The sequence below is a fragment of the Typopeltis vanoorti genome, chromosome 3, assembly GCF_054136105.1.
Source record: "Typopeltis vanoorti isolate ZY-2024b chromosome 3, IOZ_Tvanoo_1.0, whole genome shotgun sequence".
NCBI lineage: Eukaryota > Metazoa > Arthropoda > Arachnida > Uropygi > Thelyphonidae > Typopeltis > Typopeltis vanoorti.
In genome coordinates this window covers 67,969,338-67,991,298 of record NC_143551.1, presented here as the reverse complement: position 1 = coordinate 67,991,298, position 21,961 = coordinate 67,969,338, and the positions used below count along the sequence as shown (strand labels likewise).

The window sequence follows — 21,961 nt, the reverse complement described above, 5'->3', positions numbered from 1 at the left end:
TTTACATCTGAGAGCTGCTCAACTTTTATTCGCTTTAAAACTTTCTTACATGTTATTCTTTTCAATATGAAATTCAATTTTATCCTGCTCAAGACTAAATAGTGATCACTTCCAATTTCAAATCCTCTGTACACTCTGGTGTCCTGCACCAGGGAGAAAACATCACTATCAACAATAACATAGTCAATGAGACTTTTCTTATTCCTAGCCTCTTCTCTCCATGTGAATTTGTGCACATTTTTATGTTGGAACATGGTGTTAGTAATAACCAGTCCATGTCCTGAGCAGAAATCTAACAGATATTTGCCATTATTATTAGCTTTGCTATTTTCTCCAAATTTTCCCAAAATATTTTTGTATGTCTCACAATCATTTCCTACTCTACTATTTAGATCCCCAACAAGGACCAACTTTTCCTTTTTCATTGTGTCAGTTGCTTTTTCTAAAGCCTCAAAAAATTCCTCCACTTCTACCTTAGTAGAGCCTTCTGTGGGACCATAGGCACAAATAAGTCTCATTGTCCAGTTCCCCATTCTCATATTTGCCCACATTACTCTACTTGAGACTGACTGCCATTCAAGAAGATTAGCCTCGTATTTTGTGTTGAATACTATGGCTACTCCTTCTTTTCCTTGATTGTTATTGCCTGAATATAACATTTTGTATTTATTGCTCAGAAAGATCTCACCAGTTTTGGTCTTTTTTGTTTCAGTCACCCCTATTATGTCGATCTGGTACTTATCTAATTCCTCAGCTAGCTCCATTTCTTTGCCATTCAGGCTTCTTACGTTGATAGTACCGATCTTTAACTCTGGTGATGTTGAGTTGGGGTTTGTTTTCAGATTTGTTCCAGTAGCTGACTTTTCGCTGTTCGCCCTGGTTCCCTGGCGAAAACAACGGGGGCCTTGTTTAACCGGGCGACGCCCCAGCCGGCATGAAATTTTGTCATGTTGTACCATCATTTTTTATTTTGGTTTAACATAAGAATACAATTTGGTCGGCTAAATCCCAAATTGCCAGCCCATCCTCGTTCGTTCAGTATCAAAGTAGATACCCAACAGGGTGCACCACGAGAAGGTGAGGATTGGACATTAGGTCAGAAGCCCTGGTCGGTTCTCCGCATTCCTTTAAAGGCTATGTGGAGGTCTCCTCTCAGTTATACAGTTGACCCTTAAGCACCCCTGCTTTTCACATCTGTTCATATAATAAGAACTTCTCCATTATCTTTACATCTATCTATTTATCATCAATGGTCTCTCAGTGCTCAAGAAGAGAAACAATTTTTAATTCAAGTTGGCCAAAGAACTAGACAAACTTATATGAGATGAGCTGATAAAATATCATGTATAATAATCAAAGATAATAGAAAATAAAATATTATTTTCTATTATCAACTGGTGATAGCATATACAGTAATTAACTCTAAGGGAAGAAAAGGTCTTGCAGAAGAAATGGATACATCTTACTTCTGCAAGATCAGTTTATTGAATGGTGGATTATTGCTATCATTTTTTGTCACTGTTTTGTTGAATCCTTATTCCCTATCTTAGGTAAATACTATATACATTACTGATGTCAGCTTAAATGCAAGTTTGTGAATTTTATTTTTAAATGGAAATATTGGATAATTTGATTAAATGTACAGAGAAGAAATAGTAATATTAAACATTCTAATTTTCTAATTGGAATGAATAGTGCGATTGAAGGGTGAGGAAGACGAGTGTCACGTGGAAATGGATATTGCATCAGGGAGTATAGTAGATTACGTGGGTGAAAGTCAAACAAGAGTAGGTTGCTTGGAGAGAGAGAGAGAGACTAAGAGAAGATGTGGAACATATGAAAAATGAGTTCAGAAGCATGAAAGAAGGATTAAGAGACTGGAAAGGCTAACTGATATGAAAGCATCAATAGTGGCACGATAGTGGGAATGTGTTGAAAAAGAGGCCTGAATTATGCGGATGCTTGGAATGCAATTGAGGATAGATGAGAGCTGTATGTGAGAGAGACTATATTTGAATGAGGAAGGCCATAGGAGAATGCTGTTCTTGGTGCAAGTGAGAGTATTAGTGCAGAGAAACTAGAGTTGTCAGGGTGGATGGGAATAGATACCCGGAAGACAACGTAATGTATGGTGTTATGCAAAATCAAATGGAGTCTGGAAGGAATAATAGGTACAGAAATACTGACAATGCTTTGTTGTTTCTTTATACAAATGCCAGGAGCATCAGGAAGATTATTCAGATCAGTGAAACATGGTTGATGGAAGATGATAATACTGACAGGAATAGAAGGATATAGCGAATTTTGGCAGGATAGGAAGGACAAACAGGGTGGTGGAGTGTTGCTTATAAGTGATGAATTATGTCCTCTCAGAGTGGAGGATCTGGAGGGAAATGGCACTTATGGTTTGAGAATATATGGTTTGAGGTAGGGGTAGGCAGGATTGCATATTTAGTGGAATATTGCTATAAGGAATAGGGAGTTTGAAGAGCAAGAAATGTTTAGGCAGCTGAATTTGGCAAGAGCAAAACAAGTGATCATTATGTGAGATTTTAACTATAGCAATATAAATTGAGAAGATTAAACAGCATGTAGTAGTAGTAAGGAAATGAAATTTCTGGAATTCTTGAGGGACATGAGGCTTATGTACCTCAAGGAATATGAAGCTCAAGAATTTTGGATTTGGTCCTAGTATCAGATGACCTGATTATAACTGAAATGTCATCCTTGCCCACAGTTGAGAGTGTGACCATGTAGTCTTGAGTTGGAGATAAATAGATATGCATGAGTATCAAGAAGAAAGGAATTTGTGTGCAATTGTAAGGCAGGTGATTATAATGATGTTAGAAATCAGCTTGGAGTAGTTCCATGAGTGGAAGAATTGGAAGGGCAAGATATCAGTGCACAGAAATTAGCAGCAATGGCAAGTATATATACCTTGAGTGAAAAAGAGAGTATGAGTTGGTGTAAAGTGGATTAACAATATCTAATGGGGAATGCAAATGAAAAGGAGCTTATGGAAAAGTACGATGGTAGTCTGAAAAGTTCTCAGTCTAATAATGAAAAGATGAATTTATAATTTCAGAATTATTTTTATTTTTAAATATAAGCTTCCTTAAGACTACTACATTTATTCCAACGATGCTCCAGCACCATTATCCCATCCCTGTAGCGGTTCTCAGTAAGATCTGCAAAATACCTCTCTACAGCTGCAATCACCTCTTGATTCGAAGAAAAACACTGACCAGCAAGCAAGAATTTTAGTTTTGGGAAGAGATAGAAGTCAGAGGCAGTCAAATCTAGGGAAAAGGATGGATGTTCCAACAATTCATAGTACAGTTCCCTTAATTTTCCAATTGTCAAAACACTTTTGTAGGCAGGTGCATTGTCCTGATGAAAGATGATTTTTTTCTTCTGCAAACCAGGTCTTTTCTCACGAATTTTTTCATCTAGTCTGGTTAAAAGATCGGAATAATATTCCCTGGTTAATTGTTTTACCCTTTTCAAGACAATTACTTTAGCATCCCAAAACAATAATGCCATGACCTTTCCTGCTGATGGAACTGACTTGAGGGACATGAGGCTTATGTCCTCATGTCTTCTTTGGCGCTAAACAACTGGCTTCTGTCCACTGTTTTGACTGCTGCTTGAATTTCGGTGTGTAATGGTGAATCCAAGTCTCATTCATAGTAATAAATCGATGCACAAAAATCAGTTTTATTCTTGTTAAAATGCTTCAAACACTGTTCAGAGATTTTCATGTGAGTGCGATTTTGATCTCATGTGAGTAAGCGCAGCACCCATCTTGTGCAAAGCTTTTTCATTTGCAATTCTTTTGTAAAATATATCCTACACGTTCTTTTGAAATGCCTATAGTCTCAGCAATTTCATGCACTTTGACTCGGCGGTCATCCAATACCATATCGTGCACTTGATCAATGATTTCTGGTGTTGTTACACTTTTTGGACGTCCTTCACACAGATCATCTTCAAGGCTGGTAAGGCCACATTTAAACTCGGCAGCCCATTTCTTAATTGTCAAAAATGAAGGAGAAGAGTGCCCATAAACTTTTATGAACTTTGAATTAATTTCTTTTGCCGTTAAACCTTCTTTTACAAAGAATTTTATAACTACTTGATAGAATGACTTGCAATTTCACATGGATGCTTATGACAGATGTACCAACTTCAGAAAAAAAAATCGTGCTGATATTGTTGCCATCTATGGTTGAGGCCGAGACCTTTCAGACCACCCTCGTATAAGCAGGGAGTGGAGAGCAATTACATGAGGAATATAAGACTCAGACCAGGAAAGTGACTAGCATGGTGAGGAAGGCAAAAGTTGAATATGAGGAGGAGAAGATCAAGCCCTGAGATCCAAGGAAAATCCAAAGGAATTCTTTTGTTATGTGGCTAGTAGGAGAAGAACTGATTGCTGAACAATGACATTGTTAGATAAAAATGGGAGTAGAGTAATTGATGCAGAAGACATAGTGGAGATGTTTAATGATCACTTTATTAGTTTACTTCATCTTAGAAAAGGTTTTATTACCTGAGATTGTGTTCACCTTTGGATGATGACTGATAGAAACAAAGTTTAAGGGATATATTGCAAAGGTTATGAAAGTAACCCAGAGAATTGCTGCAATACTGACTGAGAAGGACACTGACCAGAAGAGATAAAAGTGTGGTGATTCCATTGTATAAAGCCCTGATCTCACCACTGATCAGCAAAGCATACTGCTGTGCTCAGATTTGTTTGTTGGGATTTCAAGGGAATAAATTAACCCTGGAGAGGGTGTAAAGGCAGATAGCAAAAATGATAACTTAGATGTACTATGAGGATAGACCGAAGGCATGCAGAATGCAGTTTGGTAGATAGGAGGAGGAGCGGTGATATGACAGATATTTCAAATGTTGAAAGGTAGCTATAGGGCTGACACTAGGGAGTTCTTTCATATAGTAGAACAAGAGGAAGCATCAAGGATGAGGGACCATCCCTAAAAGGTACGAATGGAAGTAGCAAGAGGGTGAGAAGTGGCTTTGTTGGAGGGGTGGGTGGACCATGGACTCCACTGCTTGATAGAGTGGTGAGAGCATGAATGAACGAGTTTAAGGAATGGTGCAACAGACTTATTTACGATGAGCTTCTTATGACTCCATGGAGATCTTGAATAATAATTTGGTTAAATATGCAAAGAAGATACAGTAATCTTAAACATTCTAATACATACAATTACTTTTTTTTTTTTTTGAAATACATTAAAGAAACTGATTAAAACTTCAAAACCTACCCTGTCTTGTTTATCATCCTCAAGTTGGCGGACTCTATCCAGAATAGCTAACTTTGCTGATTCAACATTTGTAGAAGTTCCACTGATTTTTATAACATCATTCTGAGAGTTGGCAGGTGGAATTGTAATATTAACATCATACCGCTCCATCATATCTCGTACATCTTTTCCTTTCTGACCAATCAGAAATCGGTGCAAATCAAAAGGAACATTCATTTCAATAGTAACTGGCACAAGAGCCTGTAAAAGGTTAACAAATCATTTTGACAAAATACTGTAAAAATTAACATAACTGCATCAACAAATTAACTTCATAAGTTAATTCGTTCTTAGTGTGAGATAATAAAGTGAGAATTCATTTCCCACACACAAAGTGGTAAAAGGATTATATTCTCAACAATGAAATTCGACTGTAGTAATGTTGGTTCAACAAAATGACAGCTCATGCTTAAACAACGATTTATTTATCTAAAGAATTAAAAACATAGCCTTTAATTATTAGCCTTAAAATGTGAATTATAATGAAATTAATTAGGTCATACAAATGTGAAAGAATGTTTATCCGTCATCATCAAATGCACACTCGATGGTTCTTCTGTGCTATTCTGCAATTTCTTTTTATTAAAGCTACTCTCTGTAGTCTTAATTCTTTCTGGCTTACTGTACAGTATTAATAAGATGGATAAATATGAAATAAGACAGCTAAACTGAAGAGCTATAGAACCAGTTTTTGTAATGTCAGTATGGTGACTGCTTATGTTAGGTGAGTCAGTGAGACACTTGTCTGCCTGAATGCATCTAAATTGGGACTGTATTGTATAACTAAGTGCATCATTTGAAATGCTGTATTTATGAATATTTAGCATTTATTTATTGTAATTAATGTTCATATTTTTAGGTTTTTGTTGATACTTGAAAAAAAAAAATTCATAAACCCGGTAACTCGTAAAGTGGCAACTGCCTGTATATGATTTTCATTGCCAAGTGCAATTTTTGCTAACTGCTTTCTGGGAAGAAAGCTAATCAATCTAACTTTCCCAGACAAATGTATTACATTTGTAAATTAGTTGTTTTCCATGTCAGGACAATTCATCACAGGAAAATTGATCGCCAACTATTCATCGTGGGAAAATTAATTGCACGAAAATTCTTCGCAAATCTATGTGAAAAAAAAAGATTTTTTTTTTTTTTAAATTTAAGAAATATTTTATATATTATTTAATATTTTGATTATACTTAGCTTTCTGAAAGTTTTAATTATTACAGAACTGGGATAGGATGGTTAGGGAGAAAGAGCACCATATTTAAGAATATTTAGAGTTAAGGGGGGGGGGAAAGGGTGCTTAAGGGGTCAAAGCTGTATAAATGAGAGGAGACCTCCACACCGCCTTTAAAGGAATGCGAAGAACTGACCGGGACTTTTGACCAGGACTAATGTCCAATTCTCGTGGGGGAAAACAATGGGTAGGGGGGCTTGTTGAACCGGGTGACATGCCCGGTTAAATAAGGCCACCAGTTGTTTTCACCAGGAAACTAGGGTGAACAGCGAAAAGTCAGCTACCAGAACAAATCCTAAAAGACATCCCAACTCGTCACCAGAGGTCAAGATCGGTACTATCAACATAAAAAGCCTGAATGGTAAAGAAATGGATCTAGCTGAGGAATTGAATAAGTAATAGATCGACATAATAGAGGTGACTGAAACAAAAAAGACAAAATCTGGCGAGATTTTTCCGAGCAATAAATACAAAATGTTATATTCATGCAATGACAATCAGAGAAAAGAAGGTGTAGCTATAGTATTGAACATAAAATACGAGGCTAATCTTCTTGAATGGCAAGCAATATCAAGTAGTGATGTAGGCAAATATCAGAATGGGGAATTGGACATGAGACTTATTTGTGCCTATGGTCCTACAGAAGGTTCTGCTAAGGTAGAAGTCGAGGAATTTTTTGAGGCTTTAGAAAAAGCAACTGATACAATGAAAAAGGAAAAGTTGGTCGTTGTTGGGGATCTAAATAGCAGAGTAGGAAATGATTGTCAGACATACAAAAATATTTTGGAAAAATTTAGAGAAAAGAGCAAAGCTAATAATAATGGCAACTACCTGTTGGATTTCTGCTCAGGACATGGACTGGTTATTACTAACAGAATGTTCCAACATAAAAATGTTCACAAATTTACATGGAGAAAAAAGGCCAGGAATAAGAAAAGTCTCATTAACTGTGTTATTGTTGATAGTAATGTTTTCCAACTGGTGCAGGGCACTAGCGTGTACAGAGGATTTGAAATTGGAAGTGATCACCATTTAGTCTTGATCAGGATAAAATTGAATTTCATACTGAAAACAAGAACATGTAAGACAGTTTTAAAGTGAATAAAAGTTGAGCAGCTCTCAGGTGTGAACTGTAGACTAAAATACACAAACATTATTCAAGAAAAAATGAAAGAATTTGGTTCTTGTTCTCAAATTCTTTCATTTATGGAGATTCAGATTCTTGGTGACTTAAACAGAATGGGAGAGGAAAGATTAGCAAAACAAGTGTTCTTTGCCAGGTTGGCAGGAAAAAGACCCAGAGGAAGACCAAGATATAGGTTGATTGATACAATAAAAAGTGCCTTAGAAGATAGAAATATAAAATCTGATAATGTTGATATCTTGACAGGTAACAGATTGATTTGCCTGAAGATTATAGATAGGAAGTTAGTGATGGTGCAAGTTTTTTGAAATGTTCAAAAAGAAACTGTAATCAGAAATATCATGTCGTTAACAACTGACTAGATAGCATACCCTCTCGCACAAATGGGCTGTGGATTCGAAACTCACATCTCTTACCTAATTGTTTTTAGGTAGGAGATGAATTTTTTTGTCTGATGTGAGATCACTGCACTGCTTATTGGAGGACTGAAGTGGCTTGAGTGGTTTCCATGTTTGGTCATGGAATTTGAGCAGGATTTCCAAACCAGGTTAAAATGAATAAAAATTACAATGAACCTAAAATTAGGAAACTCGCCAATCAATAAATATATTACTTTCATTGTATAAGAATAAAAATATTCTAAAAATCTAATTAAGGGGTCAAAGCTGTATAACTGAGAGGATTGTCCACATAGACTTTAAAGGAATGCGGAGAACCAACCAGGGCTTCTGACCTAATGTCCAATCCTCACCTTCTCATGGTGCACCTTGCTGGGTATCTACGTGGATACTGAATGAACAAGGATTGGCTGGCAATTTTGGATTAAGCCAAATTTCATTCTTGTTGGCTTAAAACAATATACAAAATGATGGTACAACATGACAAAATTTCATGCCAGCTTGGGCATCGCCAGGTTAAACAAGTCCCCCCTGTTGTTTTTGCCAGGGAACCAGGGCAAACAGCGAAAAGTCAGCTACTGGAACAAATCTGAAAGCACACCCCAACTCAACATCACCAGAGTTAAAGATCTGTACTATCAACATAAGAAGCCTGAATGGCAAAGAAATGGAGCTAGCTGAAGAATTAGATAAGTACCAGATCGACACTAAAAAAGACAAAAACTGGTGAGATCTTTTGGAGCAATAAATACAAAATGCTATATTCAGGAAATGACAATCAAGGAGAAAAGAAGGAGTAGCCATAGCATTCAACATAAAATAAGAGGCTAATCTTCTTGAATGGCAGGCAGTCTCAAGTAGAGTAATGTGGGCTAATATCAGAATGGGGAAATTGGACAATGAGACTTATTTGTGCCTATGGTCCCACAGAAGGTTCTACTAAGGTGGAAATGGAGGAATATTTTGATGCTTTAGAAAAAGCAACTGACACAATGAAAAAGGAAAAGTTGGTCCTTGCTGGGGATCTAAATAGCAGAGTAGGAAATGATTGTCAGATATACAAAAATATTTTGGGAAAATTTGGAGAAAAGAGCAAAGCTAATAATAATGGCATTTACCTGTTGGATTTCTGCTCAGGACATGAACTGGTTATTACTAACACCATGCTCCAACATAAAAATGTGCACAAATTCACATGGAGAGAAGAGGCAAGGAATAAGAAAAGTCTCATTGACTATGTTATTGTTGATAGTGATGTTTTCTCCCTGGTGCAGGACACCAGAGTGTACAGAGGATTTGAAATTGGAAGTGATTACTATTTAGTCTTGAGCAGGATAAAATTGAATTTCATATTGAAAAGAATAACATGTAAGAAAGCTTTAAAGCGAATAAAAGTTGAGCAGCTCTCTTTGTGAACTGTAGACTAAAATACACAAAGATTATTGAATAAAAAAATGAAAGAGTTTAAGAACAGGAAACAAACCTCGGAAATTCAGTGGCAAGCCTTGAAGAAAACACTAATTGATTCAGCCAGAGAGGCATGTGGTGAGGTTGTCTGCAAGGATAGAAAACTCAGAACTCCATGGTGGACATAGGAAGTTAAAGAGGCAGTGAAGGAAAAGAAGAAAGCATATCAAAAGTTCCTGGCAAATAAGTCAGCTTTTGCTCTTAGAGAATAGAGAGACAAATGTAAGAAAGCGAAACACTGTGTAAAACTAGCTAAACAAAAGTCATGGGAGGACTTTGGCAAGATCATAGAAAATAAATATCAAGAAGGTGGCAAGATATTCTGGAGGCTGTTGAATAAGCTTAGAAATTGAGGAAGGAGTGCTGTAAAAGGAGTTAGAGATGATAAAGGTGACATGAAAACGGGAGAAAAAGATATCCTTGAAGTATGGAGTAATTACTTCACAAAAATGCTAAATGAAACGAGCAGTGATAGCACAGTGGTGGAAAACACTTAACAGGCTTACAGTCAGGAATATATATCCATACTTGAAGTAGAAAAAGCCATCAAAGGCTTGAAATATGGAAAGGCAGCAGTAGTAGATGATATTCGGCCAGAAATGCAGAAGTATGGTGGTATAAAAGTCTTACAGTGCATAGTTCAGAAAGCCTGGATAGACGGATGACTTCCCGATGATTGGAGTAGAGCTCTAATAGTGCCCATATATAAAAATAAAAATAAAACTGAATGTGAGAATTACAGAGGTTTTTCCCTACTGAGTGTTCCTGGCAAGATCTATGCAAGTATACTTGAGAAGAATTGTGGAAGAAAAGCTTGGTGAAGAACAAGTTGGATTCAGGCCAAGTAGATGCCGTCAGGATCAGATCTTCACTTTACGACAAATAGATGAGAAAGCATCAGAATATAACAAAGATCTGTATTTAAGTTTTGTCGATCTGGAAAAGGCATACGACAAGGTGCCAAGAGAGAAGCTATTCAATACGCTACAGTTATATGGTGGCAATGGGCATTATATCAAGCAATACTTAGTCCTTATTTGAGTTGTAAGTCAGCAGTTAGAATTGAAGGAAGTACAGGAAGATGGTTTAATGTTAAATCTGGTGTGAGACAAGGATGTACATTATCACCTCTGTTATACATTATCTATATGGATCACATTATGAAGGAAAGTAGTATTAAACATGATATCAGAATTGGAGATGTTAATGTCAGCTCTTTGCTTTATGCAGACAATGTTATACTTAATAAATCTGTTACAAGTTTGCAAGATTCCCTGACTAAATTAAATAACTTGTAATAGATATGGTATGAAGGTCAGTATTAAAAAGACAAAGAAAATAGGTAGAATTATTAAAAATGTCAACTGTGTTGTGAACGGGGAACCTGTGGAACAAGTAAAACATTTCAGCTACTTAGGCACGATTTTTAGTGAAGATGGTAAATTAAATATGGAAATAGACAACAGAATCAACAAAGGTGGTATGGTAGGAAGTCAATTGAATAAATTCATATGGAATAAGAGAGAAATTAGTCGGAACACTAAATTAGCTGTATACAAGACAGTGTTCAAACCAGTTTTAACTTATGGATCTGAGAGCTGGGTCAGAAGTAAAACACTTGACCAAAGACTAGAGACCACAGATATGAGAGTCCTGAGAAAGATTAGAGGCGTGAACAGATCGCATCAATGGCAATATCATATTAAAAACGATGATATTAGGAAAGAACTTGACATTGTCAGCATCCAGGAATGCATTTACAGAGCTAATCTCAGGTGGTATGGTCACTTAAACAGAATGGGCGAGGAAAGATTAGCAAAACCAGTGTTCTCTGTCAGTTTGGCAGGAAAACGACCCAGAGGAAGACCAAGATATAGGTGGATTGATATGGTACAAAGTGCCTTAGACAATAGAAATATAAGATCTGATAATGTTGGAGTCTTGACAAGTAACAGACTGATTTGGAGGAAAATTGTAGATAGGAAGTTAGTAATGATGTATATTTTTCATGTAATACTATCATATCCTGTACACCCCCTTGAGGGTATATGTCAGGAATTTGATGATGATGATGATAAATAATACATAAAAAAAAATACATGTTGTGAAATTTATCTTGCAGTGCATTTACTTTTTATATATTTATTGGTATCAATGCAATATCATTTCAATTTTCTAACGAAAAACGTTTTCAGCGATTTTTTCCGTGATGAATAGTTCATACAATGAATTGTCTGTGAACTGTTGTTTTCTGGCCAGTTTGCAAGTCACATTGGGGGGGTGAGAAGGAACCCAAGACTTAAGAAAACCCTGCCACCTACATAAAGACTAGTTAATTTTAATTAAAAAGCCCTTAAATTTTCACCTTGGTGTAACCTTTAATTAACCCATCTCATGCCAATGTTTTTAGCTTCCTATGTATTGGTATATTTGTGAAATAGAAGTATGATGTCTATAATTTTTTTTTCTGGGTTAAACTATTGCTTTGAATTATCTAACTGCAAACACATCGTTTGATGGGAGCTGAATGAATTTGTTCAGGTATAATTCTGTACTTAGTAATCAGCTCCATTTTACTACTCAAAGATTTTGCTTAAAAATGAAATTATTAGAAAAGAACTTGTCATTATTAGTATTCAAGAATGTTTCAGCAGAGCTCATCTATGATGATATGGTAACTTAAATTAATGTGAGTAAAGAAAGATTAGAAAATTTTTCTTGTCATCTTGGCATTCGATGCCAAGATGATAAGAAAAAGAAGACTCAGAGTAAGAACAAGGTCTAGGTAGATTGAATCGGTCAGAAGTGCCTTAGAAGCACAAAATGTTAGATATGACAATATTGGAGCGCTCAAAAGTAACAGACTAATTTGGAGGAAAATTGTGGATAGCATATTAATAATAATGTAAACTTAATCATGTAGTGCTGTCATTGTAACCTGAACACCCCTTTTGGGGTACATATCAGGAAATTGATGATGTTGAACTTTCCTAAATTCAATTTAGATTGCTTTATTACATTTTTGTAGATGTTATGACTCGTATACAGTGGATACACATACGGCATTTTTAATCCATTGTGGTATGCTTTGTTCTTGTCCTGTTTGAAGCCTCTATCCAAGGATTGAATATAAGACAAGAATTCAGAGAATAGAACAATGACAAAGTTACAATGACAGCACTACATGATTGAGTTTACATTATTATTAATATGCTATCCACAATTTTCCTCCAAATTAGTCTATTACTTGTGAGCATGCCAATATTGTCATATCTAACATTTCGTGCTTCTAAGGCACTTCTGACCGATTCAATCTATCTAAACCTTGTTTTATTCTTGGTCTTCTCTTTCTTGCCATCTTGGCATCAAACGCCTGTTTTCTAATCTTTCTTTACCCACTCTAATTTAAGTTACCATATCACCATAGATGAGCTCTGCTGACACATTCTTGAATGCTAATAATGACAAGTTCTTTTCTAATAATTTCATTTTTAATATGATTCTGTCATTGATGCCACTGGTTCACTCCTCCTAATTTTTCCCAGAAACCTCATGTGTGATCTTTAGTCTAATCAAGTGCTCTATTTCTAACCCTAACCCTACTCTCAGATCCACAACTTAAAACTGGTTTAAACACAGTCTTGTATACTGCTAGTTTCGTGTTTTGGCTAATTTCTCTCTTATAATACGTACACAATTAAAGTCACTAAGATTGTCACATTTACCCATGTTCATTGATTGTGATACACTGTTGGGAGGCCCCAATGTCTTTGCCTATTTACTGTGTGTTCGGTTTGGGTACATTTCTCTGTGTGGTGGGATGCCAGTGTCCCCTTCCCATCACCCCTATCTTTGATGTTTTGTGCATACATTGGAGTGTATATTCCAACGATGAAGAAAAATGGCTCTAAACTATCCCCCCCCACAGACTAACCACTGAAAGTATCTTTTAAGCAGCACTCTTAGTATCATGGCACACAGTTTTCCCTAGTCAGTGGATTATAATTTGGAATACCCAATTTTAATAGATCAGCAATTTCCTGATACGTACCCTGAATGGACGTACAGGCTACTATGATTACTAACCTTCAATCAACAATTTTCCTCCAAATTATTCTATTACTTGTCAGGAATATTAATACATATAATCTACAACCAATGAAAAATATGTTTGACAATGCATATATTTAAAAAATGAAGTATATAGTGTGCTGTATAAAAATTGTGGGATACATTTTTGAAGAAAGTATATTTCTGCTAAATAACTGCTTGATTTGATTTAGTTGGAATTAGGCTGAAGAAACCAAGATTATGAATCAGGCATATTATGTCTATGGTTTTCTAGTTAGTTAGTTTGCCACTTATACATGAGAATTATTTGATGGGTGCTGAATGAATTTGTTCAGGTACAGTCCTGCACTTAGTAATCAGCTCCATTTTACTACTCAAAGATTTTGCATTCAAGTCCAACTTAAGCCACAATATGTGATGTATTTGTTCAGAGTTGCTTTTTTTTTTAGATTTTATTTAAAAGTGAACATTCTGGCACAGACTTGAACAACAAAGAGTTAGTGAATAATAAAATAATTCTGTTTTGTTAAGATGGATTTGTGTAAGATCAGTTTTTCTACTTGGATAAGGAGCTTGGTTTATTATTATAATTCCATTGGTACCTCCATGGAAAACTCATTGTAGGAGACCCACAATATCTCAAATGCAATGACTGAAGCACCTAAAACAGACTAGAAACTCATTCACTAGTCTGCAAGCTAAAAATCTAGTCTCCACATTCTTGTTAACTCTTACTCAATTTCCAGGGATGATCACTTGTTCTCCCCCTTTAGCTGTGCTGAAAAATTTCCTCTTCATCAATCCTATAAAATTTTTTTAATAATTTAAACATTTCTCTTATATCCCTCTTTTTCATCTATCACCCGACTACTGCATCCTCAAACCCCCCAATTACTTGTCATAGGAAGCATTCCACAGACAACTCACCATCTTGGTTACTCAACTCTGGATCTTCATCACTTCCTCATGCCCAAGAAACCCAGGTGATCAGACCTGTATACAGTAATTCAAATGTGGCCATATAAAGAGGAATGATAAGTTTTAAATACTATCCATGACTAAGTAACCTTATGTGTTTTGTTTTTTCCCAGCTTGGACAGGCAAGGTTCCCCCTTTCTCTGTTAACTGAGAATCATTCCTCTCATAAGCAGTCATACATATAATTGGTAGATACAGCATACTGTGAGAAAGGGTTAACTATCTTCTTCTTCAAACAAAATCGAGACTAAAAAAAATTAATTTACTTGGTCATTACTAGGGCTACTATGTGAATGCACAATTGTGCATTTTCCAGAATGCCATTTCTGCATCTGATGATTCTTTTTATTTATTTTTTTATTTTTAAAAACCAGCTTCTTAGTCCTAACTTTAGTTTGTCAGTACATGTATATGAAAATTCATTTATTCTGCATTTTTTAAAATAAAATCTGTTGCATATAAACAAGTAACACAGCTGCTTTCATTATTTTAGTACAAGTAGCACATGCTTAGTTTAAAATAAATAAACAGGAGCATTTACAATAATTAGAAACATACAAGTAAAGCTTCCCTGGCTGCTTCACAGTTTTCAGCTTTTCCTGTAATAGTAATTATATCAGTTTTCCTTGGCTTGTCTATTTCACTTCCTTCAGGACTCGTTTCTCCATTTAAAGTAACCTCATCTATGCCACTATCTAAAATATATAAAATACATCAGTTCTTTTCTGTAATTTGGATATCAAGAAAATTTACAATATTTAATGCATTATGTGCAAGTAGGACACAAAAAAATGGAATTAATAATGAAATGTTAGTCTTAAATTTTACCATGCAATCACCTTTACAGTCACTATTATAAACTATCCCCCCCCCCCCCAACACACAAACCAAAATACCAGCTAAAGCACAAGAGCAATGCTCTAATGTTTGGGTTACAGCAAACTATTTTTTTAGTCCCTGTGGGTTCATATAGGGAGAGCTAACTGTATTAACTACTGAAAGTGAACAATATTACCAAGATGCATCATCAAATTCCTGCCATGTACCCTCAAGGGTGTGCAGGATATGATAGTACTACCATGAAAAAAAATTACATCATTACTAACTTCCTATCTATAATTTTCCTCCAAATCAGTCTGTTACTTGTCAAGACTCCAACATTATCAGATCTTAATTTCTATCGTCTAAGCCACTTTGTACTGTATCAATCCACCTACATCTTGGTCTTCCTCTGGGTCGTTTTGCTACCAACCTGGCAGAGAACACTTGTTTTGCTAATCTTTTTCGCCCATTCTGTTTAAGTGACCATACCACCTAAGATTAGCTCTGCTAACGCATTCTTGGATGCTGTCAATGTCAAGTTCTTTCCTAATATCCTCGTTTTTAATATGATATTGCCACTGATGCCATCTGTTCACGCCTATAATCTTTCTCAGGACTCTCATATCTGCAGTCTCTAGTCTTTGGTCAAGTGTTTTACTTCTAACGCAGCTCTCAGATCCATAAGTTAAAATTGGTTTGAACACTGACTTGTATACAGCTAATTTAGTGTTCCAACTAATTTCTCTCTTATTCCATATGAATTTATTCAATTGACTTCCTACCATACCAGCTATGCTGATTCTGTTGTCTATTTCTATATTTAATTTACCATCTTCAGTAAAAATCGTGCCCAAGTTGCTGAAATGTTTCACTTGTTCCACAGGTTCTCCATTCACAACACAGTTGACATTTTCAATGATTCTGCCTATTTTCATTGTGTTTGTCTTTTTATTGCTGACCTTCATACCATATCTATTAAAACAACTATTCAATTTAGTCAGAATCTTGCAGACTTGTAACAGATTTATTTAGAAGTATAACATCATTTGCATAAAGCAAAGAGCTGACATTAACATCTCCAATTTTGATATCATGTTTAATACTACTTTCCTTCATAATGTGATCCATATAGATAATGAATAACAGAGGAGATAATGTGCATCCTTGTCTCACACCAGATTTAACATTAAACCATCTTCCCGTACTTCCTTCAATTCTAACTGCTGACTTACAACTCAAATAAAGACTAAGTATTGCTTGATATAATGCCCCATTGACACCATATAACTGTAACGTATTGAATAGCTTCTCTCTTGGCATCTTATCATATGCCTTTTCCAAATCGACAAAACTTAAATACAGATCTCTGTTATATTCCCATGCTTTCTCGACTATTTGTCATAAAGTGAAGATCTGATCCTGACAGCCTCTATTTGGCCTGAATCCAGCTTGTTCTTCACCAAGCTTTTCTTCCACAATTCTTCTCAACCGTTTCTCAAATATACTTGCATAAATCTTGCCAGGAACACTCAGTAGGGAAATACCTCTGCAATTCTCACATTCAGTTTTATTTTACCTTTTTATATATGGGTACTATGAGAGCTCTACTCCAATCATTGGGAATTCGTCCTTCTCTCCAATCTTTCTGAACTATGCAGTGCAGCCACTGTAAGACTCTTATACCACCATAATTAAGCATTTCTGGTCGAATATCATCTACTCCTGCTGCCTTTCCACATTTCAAGCCTTTGATGGCTTTTTCCACTTCAAGTATGGATATGTATTCCTGACTGCGTGCCTGGTCAGTGTGTTTTTACCACTGTGCTGTCATCACTGCTTGTTTCATTTAGCAGTTTTTCAAAGTAATTACTCCATACCTCAAGGATATCTTTTTCTCCCATTTTCATGTCACCTTTATCATGTCTAACTCCTTTTACAGCACACTTTCCTCCATTCCTAAGCTTCTTCAACAACCTGCAGAATATTTTGCCGCCTTCTTGATATTTATTTTCTATATTTTTGCCAAAGTCCGCCCATGACTTTTGTTTAGCTAGTTTTACACAGTGTTTAGCATTCTTGCATTTGTCTCTATATTCTCTAAGAGCACAAGCTGACTTATTTGACAGGAACTTTTGATATGCTTTCTTCTTTTGATTCACTGCCTCTTTAACTTCCTGTGTCCACCATGGAGTTCTGATTTTTCTATCCTTGCAGACAACCTCACTACATGTCTCTCTGGCTGAATCAATCAGGGGTTTTCTTCAAGGCTTGCCACTGAATCTCAAGGTTTGGTTCCTGTTCTCAAACTCTTTCATTTTTTATTCAATAATCTTTGTGTATTTTAGTCTACAGTTCACAAAGAGAGCTGCTCAACTTTTATTCGCTTTAAAACTTTCTCTTACATGTTATTCTTTTCAATATGAAATTCAATTTTATCCTGCTGAAGACTAAATAGTAATCACTTCCAATTTCAAATCCTCTGTACACTCTGGTGTCCTGCACCAGGGAGAAAACATCACTATCAACAATAACATAGTCAATGAGACTTTTCTTATTCCTTGCCTCTTCTCTCCATGTGAATTTGTGCACATTTTTATGTTGGAACATGGTGTTAGTAATAACCAGAGTTCATGTCCTGAGCAGAAATCCAACAGATATTTGCCATTATTATTAGCTTTGCTCTTTTCTCCAAATTTTCCCAAAATATTTTTGTATATCTAACAATCATTTCCTACTCTTGTATTTAGATCCCCAACAAGGACCAACTTTTCCTTTTTCATTGTGTCAGTTGCTTTTTCTAAAGCCTCAAAAAATTCCTCCGCTGCTACCTTAGTAGAACCTTCTGTGGGACCATAGGTACAAATAAGTCTCATTGTCCAGTTCCCCATTCTCATATTTGCCCACATTACTCTACTTGAGACTGCCTGCCATTCAAGAAGATTAGCCTCTTATTTTATGTTGAATGCTATGGCTACTCCTTTTCTCCTTGATTGTCATTGCCTGAATATAACATTTTGTATTTATTGCTCAGAAAGATCTCACCAGTTTTTGTCTTTTTTTTGTTTCAGTCACCCCTATTATGTTGATCTGGTACTTATCTAATTCCTCAGCTAGCTCCATTTCTTTGCCATTCAGGCTTCTTATGTTGATAGTACCGATCTTTAACTCTGTGATGTTGAGTTTATTTTCAGATTTGTTCCAGTAGCTGACTTTTCGCTGGTCGCCCTGGTTCCCTGGTGAAAACAATGGGGGCCCTTGTTTAACCGGGCGACGCCCCAGCCGGCATGAAATTTTGTCATGTCGTACCATTATTTTTTATTTTGGTTTAACCAATAAGAATACAATTTGGTCGGCTAAATCCCAAATTGTCAGCCCATCCTCATTCGTTCAGTATCCAAGTAGATACCCAACAGGGTGCACCACGAGAAGGTGAGGATTGGACATTAGGTCAGAATCCCTGGTCGGTTCTCCGCATTCCTTTAAAGGCTATGTGGAAGTCTCCTCTCAGTTATACAGCTCTGACCCTTAAGCACCCCTCTACCGAGATGCATCGGATAAATATCTCGCACATATTCAATAGGAGTTGAGGTCTGATAACTTGTTGTTTATCTCGATAGGAACATTTACATGCTCTTTAATTCAATAATCTGAAAACAAGCATGTCATTTGTGGTGAAGCACTCCTCTTTTATCCCTCTCAGCACAAAAAGAAATGCACTGAAAAACACCTAGTACAAAAATCCACCTGATACTCTGAATATATATGCTTATTCTCCAAGAACATGTGCTCTCGGAGAATGCACCATGATGGCATTCTCTGTCATCTGCACAGTACTGAAACATCTCATGACATTTGTAATTTCAGATGCCTGGGGTTTTACAGAGTGCTTGCCAAGAGAACCTTGATAACTGCAGTCATCTTAAAATTACTGAGATTTCACGACAAAATATCTACAATTTCATGGCACCAGGCTCAACCTTTATATACTTAGATGCAGAGAATATACTCATATACTTCACTCTGATGACAAAGAAATGGCAATCTAAACACAGTAATCTTGATCAGTTTCATTGTGTGTTAACGTTATACATCATTAAGTTTCAGTAAGGAAATACTGTGAGTAGACATATTACTAACTATTATAATAACGGAATTAACTCACGTAAATTATTCTTTATTCGTAGAATTTTTTTTTTTTCACCTCAGTATCAGGCATCATCAGTACAGGTACAAGGCTAATTAAACAATGACTGTTATATTCACAAAGCACCACCTAAGTAGCTAAGGTTAAATGTCCTAAATTTATTTAATTATTAAATTATAATAATTTAAAAAAAATTATTTTTTACATATATATATGTGTGTGTGTGTGTGTGCACACAATTATATGTTAGGAAAGATTTGCTGTTTTTTAAAGTACTATCTCCCACAAGGGGGAAAGACATGCACCATCGGATCTGTTTAGGTTAGGGGAGTGAAGTAATGTTTTACATGTTTCTTTGTATAGCCATTCCATTAGGAACCGACTTTTGTGAATGACTTTTGTCTTGTTCCACTTAACTCTATGTCTGGTGTTGATGGCATGTTCTGCAATTCTAGACTGTTCGGGTTCAAGGTACTGGATGTATGACTGGTGTTCTTCTAACTGGACCTGAGCAGATCTTCCGGTTTGTTCGAAATATGATAATCCACACGAGCAGGGAATCTGGTAGACACTTGGATAGCTGAGATGTGGGAGCTCCTTTGGAGACATTAGGAATGTGGAGATTTTTTCTGATGGGTCGAAAAGCCACACAGATATTTAGTGGTTTTAGCATCTTAGCTATGCGTTCACTAACCCCGTGTACATAGGGGATAGGTATACTTGAAGAGGATGCTGGAGCACGACTACTTAAAGCTCTTTTTATAGCCATTGGATATGAAGGAGGAATTAATATACTGTAATTCTTTTTGTAAAAGTTCTTCTGAAGAACAAAAGGAGTTGGCTCTATGAACTAAGCCAAGATCAATGAAATGTGATCTTCACTTTTATAATCTTCTGATCATTTAGTAGTTTCTAAAATACACTTCTAGAAATTAAGGAATAAAGAGAAAAATTGCAATAACTCGGAGGGGGGGGGGGATCAGATACATTATGTAAAAAGTGACATTGAGTCTGGTTATCATATAGAAATGAGTGGCACTGTCAGTGGTATATGCAATTCAGCCATGGCATAAAAGCGATCATTTTGGAGTAGTTTTCCCATTTCAATTCTGGAGTGAAAACAAGACTTCATTTAACAAATGAATTCAGGTGGAAAGAAATCATAAGACTGGAGGCTAGCCAAAGTAAGGCAGAAATAGCCAGATGGTTACATGTCAGTCATTCTGTGGTTCACAGACTGCGGAACCAATTCTAACAGTCGCAAATGGCATCCTAGAGATACAGTGAATAAAACCACAGGCTACAACCACAGTAGGTGACCAATATCTGATTATCTGCTTGCTGAAACAAAAGGGCTACTCCAAATCACCTATGATCTGACCTTGCATTGGCTACAGGGTATACAGACCACAAAGGTGGTCTCTGTATGTTAGGCAGCCAGTAGACTGCATTCCCTTTTCCCGATGCCACAAGAAAAAAATCTTTGAAATGGGCCAGACTCCACATCAACTGGACCCAAGACCAACTGGGGTTGGTAATGTTTACAGACAAGTATCAAGTTGCTAAAGTTTATTACTGATTTATTACTGGGGTTGTAATATCAAATTTATTACAACCATTATTCAATTTAGTTAGGGAATCTTGCAAACTTGTACTGGATTTAAACATCTGTATAAAGTAAAGAGCTAAGATTAACAACACCAATTGTGATTTTAGATTTAATACCACTTTCCTTCATAACATGATCCATATAAAAGGTGCTATCAATTTCTAGCTCTGTTTATGAGAAATTATTTTATTTATCTACGTTTTTACACACTACCACCTTCAAAATAATCCCCTTGCATATCAATACAGTGCTCCCAGCGTTCTTGCCACTTCTGGAATGTGTCCTGGAAGTCTTCTTTTCAAAGCATGTCAAGCACCTTCTGCGATTAGTGCTGGATCTCCACAATGGTGTCAAAACGGTGACCTTTGAGCTGGATCTTCATGTTAGGGAAGAGGGCGAAGTCTGCAGGAGCCAAATCTGTGAGTAGGGTGGGTGCAGAAGTGAGATCATGTTGTTTCTGGTGAGAAACGCGTAAGAGGAGCTTGGTGACAGGGTGCATTGTCTTCGTGGAGCATCCAGTTTTTCGCGCACCACAGATCTGGTCACTTTTGCCGAATGTCCTCCTTCAGACGCCTTAAAACCTGGCAGTAGAACTTGCCATTGACAGTCTGGCCCCTGAGGACGAATTCTCAATGCACAATGCCGCAAATGTTGAAAAAGACGATGAGCATGCACTTGGTCGAGCTGCAGACCTGCCTCGCCTTTTTCGGTCGTGGAGATGATGGGCTCTTTCACTGTGTAGACTGTTGCTCCGTCT

General features: G+C 36.4%; 1 protein-coding gene across 1 annotated transcript in view; it reads right to left on the bottom strand.

Moving 5' to 3' along the window:
• Dp1 (satellite-binding protein 1 Dp1) overlaps positions 1–21,961 on the bottom strand; it is a 286,820-nt gene that overhangs the window by 36,534 nt on the left and 228,325 nt on the right. Inside the window, exons 19-20 of the mRNA XM_090390658.1 lie at positions 15,188–15,324; positions 5,295–5,534 (exon numbers count right to left, since the gene is read on the bottom strand). Of these exons, the coding sequence (XP_090246784.1) occupies positions 5,295–5,534; positions 15,188–15,324 (377 nt within the window). The remainder of the gene's footprint in view (positions 1–5,294; positions 5,535–15,187; positions 15,325–21,961) is intronic.